General features: G+C 33.2%; 1 protein-coding gene across 8 annotated transcripts in view; it reads right to left on the bottom strand.

Moving 5' to 3' along the window:
* The window catches only part of CNKSR2 (connector enhancer of kinase suppressor of Ras 2), a 278,229-nt gene that overhangs the window by 131,840 nt on the left and 129,191 nt on the right, over positions 1-17,198 (bottom strand). For all 8 annotated transcript variants that reach the window (XM_047764937.1, XM_047764938.1, XM_047764939.1 and 5 more), the window contains exons 7-8: positions 13,550-13,609; positions 9,493-9,561 (exon numbers count right to left, since the gene is read on the bottom strand). In XM_047764937.1, coding sequence (XP_047620893.1) covers positions 9,493-9,561; positions 13,550-13,609 — 129 coding nt within the window. The remainder of the gene's footprint in view (positions 1-9,492; positions 9,562-13,549; positions 13,610-17,198) is intronic.

Genomic DNA, 17,198 nt, shown 5'->3' with positions numbered 1-17,198 from the left:
ATCTACAACTCAACAGGATTAAAACTGTCCAAGAAAGCTTTTAAGGTATTCCAAGATTTCAAAGCCAGAGGTTGTGCTTTCTTGTAGATGGGGCTTGTAACTGCTTTGATCAGGCTGAAGCAGATACCAGGGGAATGGCAACGTAAGTGAACAAGTCCTCAGACAATGGGTTGCCCAGATTAAGTGTACAAGAGGCTTTGGGTTTAGTGCTGGAGAGATGAGTCTTCCTTTACTCTTTGTAAAGAGAGGGAAGAAGTTGTCTCTGACCCCTTTAGGACTTGCTCTAGCTTACCTGATTTCTAAACAAGAGCTAGTGATTTATTTGACCAACACATAAAAAGAATCTCTACTCTATGAGCCCAAGTAGCCAAAGTTACAAATGAACAAGCATAAAGGTAAGAATGTAAGCCTATCACCCTTTGTCGTAGCTGTATTTGGAGTTATAAGAAAGCATCTCTATACCAAAAGGCAGGAAGGTAGGACATTCTCAAAATGTTTTCAAAGTTATTATCCCTTAGAAGACAAAGTAACAGATTCATTCATTAACATTTATACATGCTCCTGTGTATACACCAGCTCTCACTCACAGGTTGTAATGTATAAATTATACCTCTTCACAAAGGAAATTGCAAAGAGACTTTAAGGGTGCCTAAATGGATGTTTTATGATATGAGTCACACCATACCCAAATATTCTCCTGGTCTTTTTAGAAGCACTGAAGAGATTTAATTCGACACACACCCATCACACTGTGACTAATGACACTGTCTTTGCCAAATTTCTTGTTGCTGAGTTACTACAGTGCTCTGCTCTCCTGCATTACTAAAATGTTTAAAAACATTCCATAAGTAATGACTTTTGATATTGCATCTCTTTCAAAGATCCTAGAACTACGAAATCTTGAGTACCAATCTACAGATTTCACCTTCACCTAAATTTATTTTTCACAATAAAGGATACAGTCTTACTATATATAGTATATATACTATATTTACTATAGTATAACTGGAGACATCCTAATTTTGTTCTTCCACAATCATTCATTTACTGAATAGAAACTGAGAACTATTCATGGTTCAAATATAAAGGACTATAGGTTAAAATGTATGAATCTGGTTAAGTAACTAAATCCAAAAAAGTGACTTTAAATTCCAGTATGGAGTAATTTATATAGGTAATTTAATTCAGAGTATTTAGAAAAGTCCCAAGGTGTTATCTATTTTAAATAAAAACAGTACGTATATTTTTACTAACATGATTAAAAGAGATAATTGTGGGAGAAAATAAAAGGAACAAGCATTTGAAAAGAAGGAATAAGAGAATTGAGTTTTATTTTCTTATTTTTAATTTTTATTAAAAATTTTAATAAAAATATAAATTTTATATTTTAATTAAACTATTTTATTTTTTTAAGTTTTTATTTTTATGATGGGAAAAATTCCATAATTTTATGTCTTTACTCACTGAACCACTCATGTCATAGTCTCCTTAACTTTAAAAAGTACTTAGCCAGTGAAATAAGATTACATCAAAACATTTGGTTTTTTTAATGGCTTATTTTTTATGTGGCTTAATTTTACTATAAAACGTGGACCGTGCTGAGCTGCTCACAATTTGAGTTTACAGATATGTTTTGGTACTTGATATTTTTACATGAATTTCACAGACAGTCACAAACATAATGCGTGCGTGTGTGTCTGTGTGTGTGAGACAGAGGGAGCGAGACAAAGATTTAAAAGGAAAGCGCCGAGAACAAAGTTCCACACTGCTGAAGATGGATAGAAGAGAAAGCCAAATTGAAGACTACAAGAAGCTAGTACCTTTTTTTTTTTTTTTTTTCACATATTGCACACCACCTTCCTGGAGTCTTTTCCTCCATAACTGAGAAATTGAGGGTTAAATCAGAGTTTGACTGGTTCATGAGGAAGCTCATGGGAGGAAGAACATAATAAGCATAATTTTTTCCACTAAGTTCTAGAAATCACCCACATTGTTTTTACCAAAGGTGATACATTTCTGAATCCTGTTACTTTCATTATCTCCTGTTACCTGTCACCTATATTAACTGCAGCCCTTGTATCACTGGTATCTTTGCTTCTGTGACAAGGTGATTCAAAAACTATGGGTATAGTTTAGCATCTTGAACATACAGCTCTCACCCCTTTCTTCTAGCTCAGTATGATATTTGGTACTATTTCAGTTTCTGAAGACCAAAAGTTTATTTTGGGGGATTCATGGTTCAATAGAAAACTAAATCAAAGCCCATTTCATTTTTATTTCATTATCATTCCTAGTATTCTTTACCATCATCAAAACATAAAACTGAGTGAGTCTGAAAGCCTCTGCTAGGGGGACACAAAGGAGGAAGAAAATCATATCACGGCAAAAGACTGTGCGGATGAATCTTTGATCACACCACAGAACCTCATCCTCACCCCCAAATCAGTAACATATTCTAAAAGAATCATAATAATACAAGTTTTTAACTAAAAAAAAAAAATTTCATTTTTTTAGGGTTGCACCCATGGCATATGGAGGTTTCCAGGCTAGGGGTCAAATCAGAGCTACAGCTGCCGGCCTACACCACAATCACAGCAAAGTGGGATCCAAGCCGTGTCTGCAATCTATACCACAGCTCATGGCAACTAGATCACCCATCCACTGAGCGAGGCCAGGCATTGAACCTCTAACCGCATGGATACTAGTCGGATTTGTTTCTGCTGCACCACAACAGGAACTCCTAACTAAAATTTTTATAAAGATATTTGCATGGGTTAAATTTTAAAACAATTTTGTGTTTGCATATATATGGAAATTATCACATTTCTGCCATTCCTTCCCATGTTTCATCTCTGTTCTCCTTGCAAAGACAATGGAAAGCTGTGTATTTTAAAATAAAGTCCTAGTCTCCTAAGTTAAGGGATGAAACAAAGTATTGTTATTTAAAAATCTGTAGATCTCATTTATAAGAATACTGAGAGAGAGTAAAGAAAACATCTACACTTATGAAAAAAGCATGCTTAAATTTAATTTCGGAATCCATTTGAAAAATGTCATTAAAATCAACCAAAACCATGGTATTCAAAAGATTCAAAACTATGCTTAAAAATTTACAACTTTTCTATAAATAAGTTTTACAGTGTTATCTACTCGTAGACATTTTACAAAGATATATATATTTGAAAATACTAGCAAATACTGCAATAGATGCCTATATTTATCAAAACAAAACTAAAGTATGTGTATATATGCATTTATATAGCTAAATAAACATCATTCTACACATTTATTAATAAAAAGTTTTAGTTTAAGAACTTTCACATGGCAGTAAATACTTTCACTATAGAAGTTATCTTGAGAAATCATTTTACCAGAAATGTAACAACTCAGACAGAAAAGGTTCTCAATATCAGCTCTAAGTAGGGCCACAGTGAACTCTACCTGCCATTTGTCTCAATTTTAAAATATCTTGATTGCTCAGTGTTAGAGTAATAAGATGAGAGGAAATGTGAAAGTAATCAGTTGTTACATTACCTAAAATTTCAGCCGCCATGCTGATCAGAATGTTAATTTAGTGACTGAAACCTATATTTGAATCCTAAGGCTAAATAACCTAAAAATAATTTTAAATTATTACCATTATCTCTTGAATTTCCTATTTTATGATGTTCTTATGTATTTGACTTTCATGCAATAATTTTTTATCTTCATCAGGCAGCTAAATGTTATCGACTAATTGCACACAACTACTACAGACAGAAAGTAAATCAGGGAATTGCAACTGGCCGATTTTTGCCTTTTTGATGGATGTGGGAAAAAGGATATAGTTATTGACACTGGTTTGCAAATGAGTTCCACACTTAATAAGCATGAGTAGGTAAGAACATTAACCAATAGATACATTTTAAACATACAAAATAATCACTTATATGGAAACCATTTAAATTCCATGTAAAATAACTAAACCATATTAAATGTATGCTGACACTGAAAGATGTTTCTAATAATAAAAATAAACTATAATAACTATTTTTAAAAGCAATTACTGTTTTCCTGGTGAAGCTAGTTAAGAACTGTATAAATAAGAAACAAATTGGGATGCAGAGATCTGCAGAAAAAATAAATTGGTTATCAGGAAGTTACCAATATTAAGGCATCATACAACTTATCTCTTTTATACAAAGACTTAAGATAATTTTTGATAACAGAAAAATAAAATATTATATTGGATAATAAAGTAATGAATTGATGTCTCTAGGCAACATAAAATATATAATTTATATCAGTATGTGGCACTTCAAAACCAGTTTCTACACATTCTTATAAAATCCACAATAGTCAATGTTAAGTAAAAGAAAAAGCTATGATTATCTCAAAGACTACATACCATATAAGATAGACTCTGAAGTAAAATATTACTATGAGTAACGACATCTATGATGCATTATATCTTTTAATTTTTGGTAAGTTTCTCTTCATGGGTTTTTTTTTCTTCTAAAAGAGAACAATTCCTTTGCTCTGCTTTAGAAAAACAATTTCTTAGAATCTAACAGAGTTATTTAAGTATCATAGCCATGTATTAAGCAATATGTTAAACACCATGCTAACATATTCAATCTCTACTCCACCAACATCTTGTGTTTACAGGAATAAAACAAGAGGTGCATCACAAGTACTGCCATATGAGGTCTTAGTATTCAACCTTTTGGTCATAAGGAATTATGAGATAAATACTTTCTTCTTTGATAAAAAAAAAAACATAAGAAAATGGAAAGGAATACAAAAAAAACCTGAAAGAGGTGAAGAACGGTAGAGAAATAAGTCAAGTGAGAAGAGAGGAGGATGGTAAAGGAAAGGAGAAGAAAAATCTATAAAAGAAAAACAATTTAACAAATTAAAAAAAGGAGAGAGAAAGCACATCAGTATTAGCCAACATCATAGTACAGTTCCACTGGAGCGACTCCTTCCTGCTGAAGTTCAGGGGTGGGGCCGCAGGGTAAAAGGGAGGGAAAGGGGGAGCTAGGTTTTAATGGGTCACCACGCTGCCCATCCATTCTGATTATGTTGCCTTCCCCTTTAAACAATACTCGCCTGTTGTTCTGGGGTTGAAGGAACAGAGGGTGAAGAAAGAGTAAAAAAATGAGAGACTAGAGCGAGAATAAGGAAGACACCTTTGAGAATTACATAAATGAAGTCAGAATGATCTTTCCAGATACTTCAATAGTCCTTTAATTTGTTCCCTCCTGCCCACCCCCTATCATCACCTGCATTCTCATTCAACAATGTTTACCATTTGGGAGGTAACAAAACCCACTAGCTTTTAGTGCTTATCTCCCGTCTCTCACTAATCAATGTGCAACACCCTATCTGTTGTAATCTACTTTCTTCTAGACTATCACAACCTGGTTATTTTCCATTCCAATAGGCATTAAAGCCCCTTTTATCAAATGGTTTCTTGCCATAAAGTAGTCACCAGGTTCCAGAAGACCTTTCAAAATGGTGGTGAATATGTTTTAATATTTATACAAAATAAAAGGAAAAATTTTCCAAATGCTGGATTCAACCATCACATACCCCACTCTTTTCAACTGATATTCTCAAGAAGAAAATATCTGTTTTTAGTATGGCTAGAATCTTTAGAACACTTACACATCAAAAAGAGTACTGACATAAAATTTAACAGATTCATTAGGAATATGCCTAAGTAGATTTAATAACTATAGTCTTATCAGCTAAAAAAAGTGTTAAAAGTGCATCATGAGAGCAGTTGCTGGTTCAAACTATGCCGAGGTATCTCCCAGAGAAGAATGTAGTGGCAGATGAAGTGGAAAAAATCTTGGGAGATTCCCGCAGGCTTTGAGGAGTTGGATCTTCAGTGGCAGGGAAGACATGCAATAGGACTCAGTCTGCTTTGCTTGGATGTTCATGATTTTTTCTTCTTCCTACCTGGCAGCCACAATTTCTCAGCCACAGAAGTATGTTGATTAGAAAAGCTTAAAAGCCACTTATAATAGAGAATATAGCAATGTGAAAAAGGACATAAAACTTCCAGTTTCATTTCAAAGAAGAAAATATACTTAAAAAATAGCAAACTAGAAACAGACACACACCTAATAGGACATCTTGAAGATATACCATACTAGCAATTTCAAAAAACAGTATTTGAATTCATCTGTGATTGTTCAACTTTCTCAGACTCTCAGCTAAAAATTTCAAATTACCTTTCTATGTATTTTATAATAAGGAAAGTTATCAAATTTTATGTTGTATATTATTACCTGTAGCAGTAGGAAATTTGAGAATTATAGAAAACTACTAACTGGGCTAATAACATTCAATATATAAGATTGTAAAATTATTCTTTTCATTATTGAATCTAAATTGGTATAGAATAATATTGGCAATATCTCACTATTCTGGTCAACTAATTACTGGATATTATTAAATATGTATTTCAAATGTATTAGACTATGCTTTAATGTAATTATTAAACCAACCCCTAATGTCCCCAGTAATGAATGTAGGGATAGAATGGGTAATTGCAAACTGCAAATAACTTATACTTGTTTCAACTAATCAATCTACCTAGCAAACCTTTCACAGTAACAAAACTCAGGTAATTTCAATTTCCCCATCTCTGTATATTGGCCAGTAAGAAGTTAAATGCACTGTAGACCACAGTGCAGGCAACAGCAAGAAAAAGAGGACAGAGTAGGCTTTATTTAATGACATGTACCATTCTTGGGCAGATATGGCCTCACTTGAACACAAAGAAGAAAATCTGGTGATTGATCACATTATTAAGGAAGGGTACTTTCATGGAATTCAACATAATTTCCTACCAGCAAAATGTCTCTATTATCAATTTGTAGGTTCTAGTAGCACTTTACCAAGAAACTGGACTCCAATTAGCCCAACTGCTGTAGCAGCTTAAAAAGGAGGGAGGGAGGTTGGAAAGTTAATTTTTATTGAGTTCCTAACGTGTCCCTGGCATTGTGATAGATGTTTTACATAGCTTGTCTATCTGAAGGAAAGGAATGTGTCAAAAAGTGGCAGTAAAGTTAAATTTCAACCCCACTTCTAATTTCAGTTCAGTTGATCCACTACCCCAGTTATATAAATTCTCACATCCACTCCTCTTCTCTATGCTTGGCTCCACTTAATCTCTCCCTGAATTTACCTACATGTTTATTAGAATTCTTCCCCTTTTGTTAATTTTATATTCTGAGTTTGGGGAGGGAGCATAATAAAACTGAAGTAAAAGCACAGGCCTTGGAGTCAGTGAGCTTTGAGCTGTGGGTAGGTTAAACAAACATTCAGTTTTCACATACACCTTCTTCATAGGATTACCGTCAGGAGTAAATGACATAAAATATATAAGGTACTTAACATGATGCTTGGCACACTGTAAGGACTCAGTAACTACTGGTTATGGTAATTATTATAAAAGGATAAACTGATGCTTAAATATTTACCATGACTCACCTAAAAACATAAGTTATTTACAGAGCAAAAACTGGAATCAAGTTCCACCAACCATAATTTTGTGTAGTTTTTAATATTTAAGAATATTCCTGTGATGCAAAGATATGTTTATACATTCTCACAGTCTATCACCACTCCATATCTATTTCACTAGTTCACTCGAAGTCTTTCAAAGACCTTCATACTTGATAGACATGAGAATCTTGGCTCCATAAAGAATATCCCTTTAACAGTTTTATTTTTCAATAGAGACTAATTGCTATCCTCTTAGAACTGACCAACTGGAAGTAAGCCCAGCTGTCCAAAAGATGTCATATTTGTTAAGGTCACATTGTAGATGGAGGCAGCATGAACAGAAGAAAAAGAAGCTGCTTATCTACTGAAGCAGCGGCTTTATCCCACTGCCCAAATTCTCATCCTAAGGGGACAAGAAACTTTATTCAGGACAATCACTTTGTATAACTTCTAGTAATGAGAACATACTCATCATCAAAACTGTCATAGTGTGCAAAGGCTCTGTTGATTACCAGCATTCTGCATTAATTAACATTAACTTTACACCCACACATTTTTCAAACTTTCACTAACTTTTATTCACTTAGTGAACTCATTGAAGAGATATTATAACTTTATTATTAGCATTCAGGAGCTGCTCAAAATGTCACAAACTTCTCAGTTTATTCAAATCCTGAATTGAAATAGTAGTTGCCTTAAGATCAGAATCACTGAAAAAGATCAAACTTTTCAAACGAGTCTTCCTTCTTACCACCAAAATATATCCTTTCCTTTCAAAAGTGTCTTCTATGACTAGAACATGCAAAACCAAATTTCATTAAAAGGTACAACAGGAAATAATGACTCATTCTGAAGAGTTAGTGAACTGTAAGGAGAATATTTACTAGAAAAACCCCATTTTTTAAAAATGAGGATTATTCATTAATAATCAGCTTATTTTAATTTTAACTCATTTTTAAAAAACTATACACTTAATTTTGTCAGAGATAGAACAAACTAGATCAACAGAAACTAGTCCACAATAAAAATCATATGATGTTCATTTTCTAAATCTATGATTAAGTAAAATTGCCCTTGGGAGTTCCTGCTGTGGCTCAGTGGTAACAAACCCAATTAGAATCCATGAGGACACAGGCTGGATCCCTGGCTCCACTCAGTGTGTTGAGGATCTGGCATTGCCAAGAGCTGCGGTGTAGGTCGCAGATGAGGGCTTGGATCTGGCGTTGCTGTGGCTGTGGTATAGGCCGGCAGATGCAGCTCCGATTCGACCCCTAAACTGCTAACTTCCATAGGCTGTGGGTGCGGCCCTAAAAAGACCAAAAAAAAAAAAAAAAAAAGGCCCCTGAAAATCTACCATAGGTACAGAATGCCACTGTCATTCTTAGCCTAGAAAGGGGTTCGTGAGGTTCGTAGAGCAAGAAAATTTTATATACTTATTTAGTTAAGTGAAATAGTTTTCAAACTTAAACTATATTTAAGTCCTCTTTTGGGAAATGAAGAGCCAATTCAGCTATTAAAATTTTAAATTAAAAAAAATCAACATTTAAAATAAATCAATCTGCCAGATAGTTTAATGAACAAAAAAAATGTTAAAGTAGATGAATGAATGTATGCTATTACAAAAGATATCTACTAGGTAATTTGATGATTTATAAAATGAAACTTAAAAGTTACATGAAGAAAAGATTGAATCTGTGTGCACTATAACTTTAATTTCTACTCCAAATTCATCATTCCAGTTCATGGGGTAAGAGCCTGCACCTTCTGTACAGAAACGCACAGCCTACCTCGGCCACCAATATTTCCTCATGTTTTTTTCAAACTGTGCCTTATATTTCTTCAGATAATTAAGAAAAACAGTCATTATTTTTAAAAAGGCTTTTCAATTATTTTGTACACAAACAGGCAGTTCATTTCACCGGTATTCTTTTAAAGCTTAATTCAATCTTTATATTAGTTCTTCCCACTGACTTGTAAGGTAATTATACATACCACAGTCTGATGATTAACTTGAATCACTTCATCCCCAGCATGGATTTTCTTGCACCGATCTGCAGGTGACTAAATTTAACATAAAGGAAATAACAAAGAACATAAGTTGTATCAGTCATTTCTTCTCTATGGAAACACTAAAGTATGAGTTCACCTCTTTAAATTAGATCAAGAATTTAATTATAACCTTCAAGAAATTAAACTAATAAAAATGGTTACTAATGTTTTATATACTATTTGTATTCTATGTATAACTAATGACAGAAAGTGAGAATGTAAAACAATATATAGATATTTATGGTATAAAAGACCAATGTTTTTTTTTTCTTTTTTTTCTTTGCTTCTTTTTAAAAATTTTTTATTATGATTGATTTACAATATTCTGTCAATTTCTGCTCCAATACGTTTCTGAGAGCATTAAGGGAAAATGGTAATTATAAATTTATACAAACAACCCTCTTAGGCACTACTGGGCAACTAGTTCAAAAATGTATGTCAAAACATTATCTTTTTTAACTTTGATCTTTTCCATTAAAAAAAATAATTTTCATTAACTTCAGCAAATATTTTTAAGTGGATGCTTTATGATCAGCATCAAAGCTTTGTCAACTAATGATTAAGCTGCTAATTTATTTCATTATTAATAATATCAATTCTGAATAAATGAGAAACGAAAATTAAAAGATAGTCATTAGTTCAAAGTTACATTATACAGAGTCTCTTTCTAAATATCTAATTACAAGAGTATCCTATTTCTTATGTTTCATATGGTGTAATATATTGGCAAACAAAGTCACATTAAATAAAGTAAAATGCCAACATTTCTACAGGTACAATTTTCACTTTTTTTCTTTACTCCCCCAAAAGATTAAAAACAAGCAAAAAACAACTTTGGTAAGCTAATATTGACAAGTTCTATTAAGTCTTTAGGAAACTAAAATGATATTTAAGATAGAAATTTTATAATATCGAAGGTATGGACAATTAATTTAAAATACTATTCTTTATTTTCCCTCTAGTGACTACTGATTGATTATGCATATTAGACATTTTGATGATAATATGTGTTTGTACTTTTGAATATACAGAAAATGTGTTTTTAATGAAAAACGTGTACTTATATGTGTGTTATCTATTAAACACAACTATAAATACTGTAATACTCTTCATTAGTATTTACTGAAAGCTAAAGAAGAATGACATGGTGATGGAATCTACAAAGTAAAATGCTACTTTGGAGACAATGGAATAAGATTTACTTTAAAAGTGATTTCCAACTCTTTTAGTTTTTCTTCATTTTCAATTTCCAATTATTTCTAAAATAAAGAAGTCCTGAAACAATCTCATTTGAACCAATTTAAAAATTCACAATAAAATTATTTGCCACAGGCTAGAATCCAAGACTAAATGGTTTCCCAGAGAATTCCAGTTACTGAAATAACACAACCATATTATTAAAGAGGGAAGGTCATCTACAGTGTGAACCCAACCTGAAGAATGGTGTCATGACAAGAAAAACACAAGTATTTATTTCACAGCACCTACCAAATCAGACAAGTACTATGTAAATTTCTGAAAAGTTTGTAAACAGAACTGTAACTATAGAGTCAGTCCCTGTGCTATTTGGCTCACAACTGATCTTTTTAAAGAAGAGTATTTTAAAAAAATCAAGCTAATGGCTCTAAGTCATGATGTAAAAGAAAATGAAAGCTGGTATATAAAATTCAAAGAAAGTGAAACAACTTTTCAAACAGATAAGTAAAAAAGAAAATGTCATACAAAATATAGACTTGCAGTGTTAAAAGGGATCCTAGATCCATTTTAACCAAAACCCTCCTTTTTAGACAGGGGAAAACTATGAAACTAGGGCACAGCAAGGCAAAATGACTTAACCACTTAGTGAGCAGCTTTACTAAGACTCAACAGAGATCACTAATGATTAATGACTGAGGGTACTGAAAATAGTACAATGTTTTCAAAAAAAGAAATGATAAACTATTAATTAAATTAGTTCATATCTGAACTACTCACAGGATCAATCTTTCTTTGATCACTCATCCATTTATCAAATATTACTGAGTACTTATTATAAGCAATGTGAAACGCTCAACATTTTTTTACAGACTCCATTCAATACAGAGATGTTTCTATTAATTCTTCAAGATACAATTAGTTCACAATCACCATTTCTGTGATTCTTTCCCTCATGTCATTTCCAATTTTTTCCTTTGTCTCTCTATGTAAATTTCACTACTTGTTTACACAGATTAACCTCTACTGGTACTCCTTGGAGGCAGCAAGCTAGTTTAATTTAAATTTTTTTTTTAATACCTACTCCCAAGCCTGGAACACAGCAGACATGAAGCAGAGGTTTGTTAAATGAACAAATGAATAAATGATCAGAGAAATGTACATACAAATGAGAACCATAAATTAGTGACATTATAGTTGCTATAGTATCTTACTGCATTTAAAAATGTTAAGTAGTTGACAATACGGATACAACTGATATTCTTGATTTCAAACAATGCTCACAGTTAATACCAATTTGAGTCGAGTACAATAATCCAAGTGCAATATATGTTTCACCATTCACAAGAAACCAAGAGAAGTGAAGGGGGGAAAAATCAATAAATGATTAAAGTAACAGGTGAATTAGGTGACAAGAATGTTAACTTTTTAAGAAGAAAATGCTGGTAAAATGTTGAGATCAGCAGTAACTTGAAGATTAATTCTATGTCAGTCTTCTTTGAAGGAACACAATATAAACATGCAAGTTGTCAGAATTTCTAATAGAAAAAAAATTTGAAGTTCAGCACTTCAAATTGGAATGGAATGGAAATGGAAATCCGGGACAATCTTAATACAGGATTAATGACTTATTATGCAGTTCAAATCTACTATACTGATCACGTTAATGTCCAACATAATCACTTCACATGTCTATAGCTTTTTATAGCATAGTCATTCATATGTATTAGCTTGTTTGATTTTTGCAACAGCCCAGTGAGGTATGCAGTGCAGGTGATATATTATCTCAGATTTATAGTTGAGGAAATTAAAGCAATGAGAGAATGAATAACTTGCCAAAAATTAACACTGTCATTAAGATGCAAAACTGGTTGCAGGGCCTAGGCCTAGGGCTAGGGCCTCTGACCCACTGCTTGCAGTGGTTCTCACACTGGGGCCTGTCTCAAAATCACCTGTTAAAAATAGAATCTTGGAGTTCCCGTCGTGGTTCAGGGGTTAATGAATCTGACTAGGAACGATGAGGTTGTGGGCTCATTCCCTGGCCTTGCTCAGTGGGTTAAGGATCTGGCTTTGCCCTGAGCTGTGGTGTGGGTCGCAGACGCGGCTCAGATCCTGCATTGCTGTGGCTCTGGCGTAGGCTGATGGCTCCAGCTCCGACTAGACCCCTAGCCTGGGAACCTCCATGTGCTGCGGGAGCAGCTGAAGAAAAGGCAAGAAGGCAAAAACAAAACAAAACAAAACAAAACAGAATCTCTTCTTAAGAAACAGGCTTGGCTCCAGAGTTTCTGACTTAGTAGGTCTGGGGTGAGGCATCTCTAAACACACTCCCAAGGGAGACTGATGCTGCTAGCCCATTGAGGGACCTTGCTGTGGAAACGCATTGATCTGAACCATGCTGCCCCTCCACTGAATTATGCTGAATTATACTTCATGCATTCAGAAAGCCTTATTTGATGTTTCTTTCTTACATGAATTAAGTTTCTTAATAAAACTAAACTATTTGATAGGTTGAAGTGGATTCGTTTAGATGTCACTGTAACGTGTCATGAATCAGAAAATATTTAACAAAGACAAACCTCTGGCTGCGAACAGAAAACATCTGATTTATTTCAGGTAAACAGCTAAACTAACTAAAATGACTAAAATTCTCCCCAAACCAGCACTTCCTAGCTCAATATGTCTTTTGAGTTTTATCTCCTAATCTTTTAATGTTCTCAGAAGTCAACCTCAATTATGTGAGCTACATAAGTTGTTTAATAATAAAAGGAAAAACAAACAACAAAATATGAAATATTAGAATACTTACATTTTCTGTAGTTCCAGTAATTACATGGAGGCCATCATATGTTGATTTAATATACATACCCTAAGAAAAAGCACAGAAAAACAAGTGAAGCAATTGAAATATTTAAAAGTATATTACAACCGCATTTCTAAAAAACAAAAATGCCCGCGTCCCAGGGATAAATCCATGATCCAATAAGGTTATCTTTAAACTGGTAGGAAATTCCTATCTGAATGTTCTGGCTTCTAAAAGTTTACCTGGAGAAGCCTGTACTCAGCCTAATCAAATCATTACTTGAAAAGTGAACTACCTATAAAAATTATAAAATGCAGCATAGTAATTCAGTATCCCAAAGAAAACACACACCTCACTCACTCCCTTCAAAATCCATATACTATATGTTCTATGGCAAAATAAAAGTTACAGTGAAAAATTCAAATACTGGGATATTATTAGCTTATTATACTTGATACATATTACACAATTAAAAACTAGGCTCCTACAGAGCCACTTCACCACTTCATCATTCTCTACTGGAGACAGGAGAATGATAAAATACTGTTCATATAATTTTTTTTTCTCCTGCTTTTTGTAGTATCCTATATTTTCTGCCTTTATTTCTAATTGATGAAATTTAATAATTACATCCAATCATCTCTTTATCAATAATTAAGAGCTAATGTGTGGTAACTCCTCCTCCCCATAAAGAGAGACAGATTCCATTTTCCATTTAGATAAAACCATTTTAGATAAAGCTTCATTAAAGTTTAAAGATTATCCAGAAATCTTCTAATTGTGCAAGCTTTAAGAGCAAATAAAAGCTTTAAATTATGCATAGTGATAGGATCTTAAAAGAAAAAATATCACAAGAAAGTATTCACATTTTAAATACTGAAATATTTTCATTTAGGTAAATAAAAAAAAATAGATGAATCAGTGACTGGTCTTTATTCCTGCCTAAGGAGAATTCTGTTATTTTAAATTCTCTTTGGGGAAAAATTAACTGAGACTTTTACTTCAAAAGTGTTTTGCATTTCAAAATAATTGATTTCAAAAATTTTTCAATATTAATTTTAATAAACTTGAATTCTGAAATATAAGGGACTTAACATAACTAACAATATCTTTTCAGAAGAAGCAAACTATTTAAACAGTTACGTGAAGTAGACAATCACTATCCTAATTTCCTATACCTTTATGTTAATTATATATTTAGATAACCAAATATACATGTGTTTTCACTGAAAATAAACCAGAAATAAAAACAAGAAGCAGTAAGTTCATAGTATGGAACTATTAAGAACTCATTGGTTAGGTTTTAATTCTGAAAAGTCATTTCAGTAATGTCACATGTCTAAGATGTTGGTATCATTTCCAAAAATGGCTGAGCCTAGATCTCTACTGTGAAACAAAATGAATGTAATTTTAAAAGATATTCATTTATTTGTGAATTCTAGTTTCTCATATGAAAGTTCATCACTCTATATAAAATATATAACTAACCTCAACAAAAGTACAAATGGAAATTACTTAAGAAATTGGCTCGTAGTTCTTGGCTATAAACATATGGTAATACTTAAGCTTATATTGGTGATGTGTAAAACATACTTACTTTTACAGTTAATATTTAATCCCATTATTTATTGGCAGATAATACAATGATACTATTATAGAACCTATAAGGGGACAAGATCCTTGCAATCATTTCCCCCACGGGAATTAATAAAATGACATCAAATTGATAAAGGATCTTAAAGTATATCTATAAGAGCTAAAAACTAAATTTTTAGTTTTTTACATAGAAGGATCGTGAGAGGATTAAATAGAAAAAGCCAGTGAAAGAAACAATATATATTGCTTGTACATGCCCAACAACCACCAGTCATCATCATTATCTATCACTATCATCATTAACATCTACTTGTTACAACATGCTAGCGACTGCTTTAAGTGTTTGAAATTTATTTCACAATAGCCTATGCAATACAAACTGTCATTACCTCTTTTCCAGAAGGAAACTGGGATACAGAGAGACTGGGGGGTTGGCCCACGAAGATGAAGCTGGCTTTCAGGCAATCTGACTCCAGACCACACTCTCAACCAGGAGGCCCCTAATTTACAGATTTACTAACAGGAGAATTGTACCCCTTCACTTTTCTTATTAGAACATATTATTTGGCAACTGCAGACACCGAGTCAAACGTTCACTGTTCAACATCTATTCTAAAAAGACTAAGACCTCTCTAGCATAGATGTACTATGTGCAATGTGGGTATAAAGAGTAACTGAATTTGATATTTTACTAATTTATTTATTTATTTTTATTTTTTTGGTCTTTTTGCTATTTCTTGGGCCGCTCCCGCGGCATATGGAGGTTCCCAGGCTAGGGGTCGAATCAGAGCTGTAGCCACCGGCCCACGCCAGAGTCATAGCAATGCAGGATCTGAGCCGCGTCTGCAACCTACACCACAGCTCACGGCAACGCCGGATCGTCAACCCACTGAGCAAGGGCAGGGACCGAACCCGCAACCTCATGGTTCCTAGTCGGATTCCTTAACCACTGCGCCACGATGGGAACTCCTACTAATTTAATCACCCATCTCTTCCAACATTGTAAGCAGAAGCTGATTATATTTCTCTCCACACTTCTTTCAACACTGTGCACTACTGATAATGAAATAAGGTGTTTGACAAAGCTCTATATAATTTCTTAAATGATTAGGTCAAGGAGAAAATCTAGTACCCTAAGATAAATGTTTAGAAAAGACATTAGAGTCATTGGGACAATAAGAACTTATGAAGATAATGTAATTATGACTCAGGAAATAAAATTTGTATGTAATTACTGCACATACCAGGAACTTTTAAAATGGCAATTGTAAGCTAAAGCAAGTATCTATTAGTAACAGGAAGAGGATTTCATCATTATTTACATGTAATTAAATGTTATTTATATTAAAGCTAATTTTTTTCAGATGGATAAAAATATTGTTAAATGCTTAAAGAAGGATGTAGCTATGTATAGAGTTCAATTCTAGCAACTCCATAGTTATAAGCAATAAAAGAGAAAATGCACTTTTAAAACGCCACAATGAAGACACTTTTATGCAATATTTTCATTTCTAATCATTTGTTGTAATTGCTTTTATTAATCGAGACTGACTGACTTCTTCAGCTTTTTTTTTTTTTTTTTAATCTCTCTCTGGTAGTACTAATGAGACAAATGGCCAAGTCAGGCACCAAAAGAAAGAGAAGAAACAAGTTGCCTGATGAATTTCAAACTAATCATCTTTTGAATAATGAAGAGTCCATAGAAATACATCTGATCACTTGGTTACCTCTGCAAAAGGGTTAAACAGCAGGAGGACATGTAATTCAAATGGCTCTTTTTCTGAAACTGAGACAATCTGGTCTTCCATTTCATCAAAATCTTCACTCATCCTTCTTTCTTTTTTTTTTTAATTTTTAAACCAATTAATTCTGGAGCTGACTCCAACAGCTCCCTCTCTTCTGCTCGGCTTGCCAAGATGATATTTGCTTCACTGTCTCCAAATGTCAGTTAACCAACGGGAGCCAAAGCAACCTCATAGTCAAATCAATGGAATAAGGAACATTTGGAAATAGTCCAAATGTCTAAATAGCGAAAGAACTCTCTGAGGTGAAGAGGCTT

This window comes from Phacochoerus africanus, chromosome X, assembly GCF_016906955.1.
Source record: "Phacochoerus africanus isolate WHEZ1 chromosome X, ROS_Pafr_v1, whole genome shotgun sequence".
NCBI classification, from domain to species: Eukaryota; Metazoa; Chordata; class Mammalia; order Artiodactyla; family Suidae; genus Phacochoerus; species Phacochoerus africanus.
This window is presented reverse-complemented; position numbering and strand designations above follow the sequence as displayed.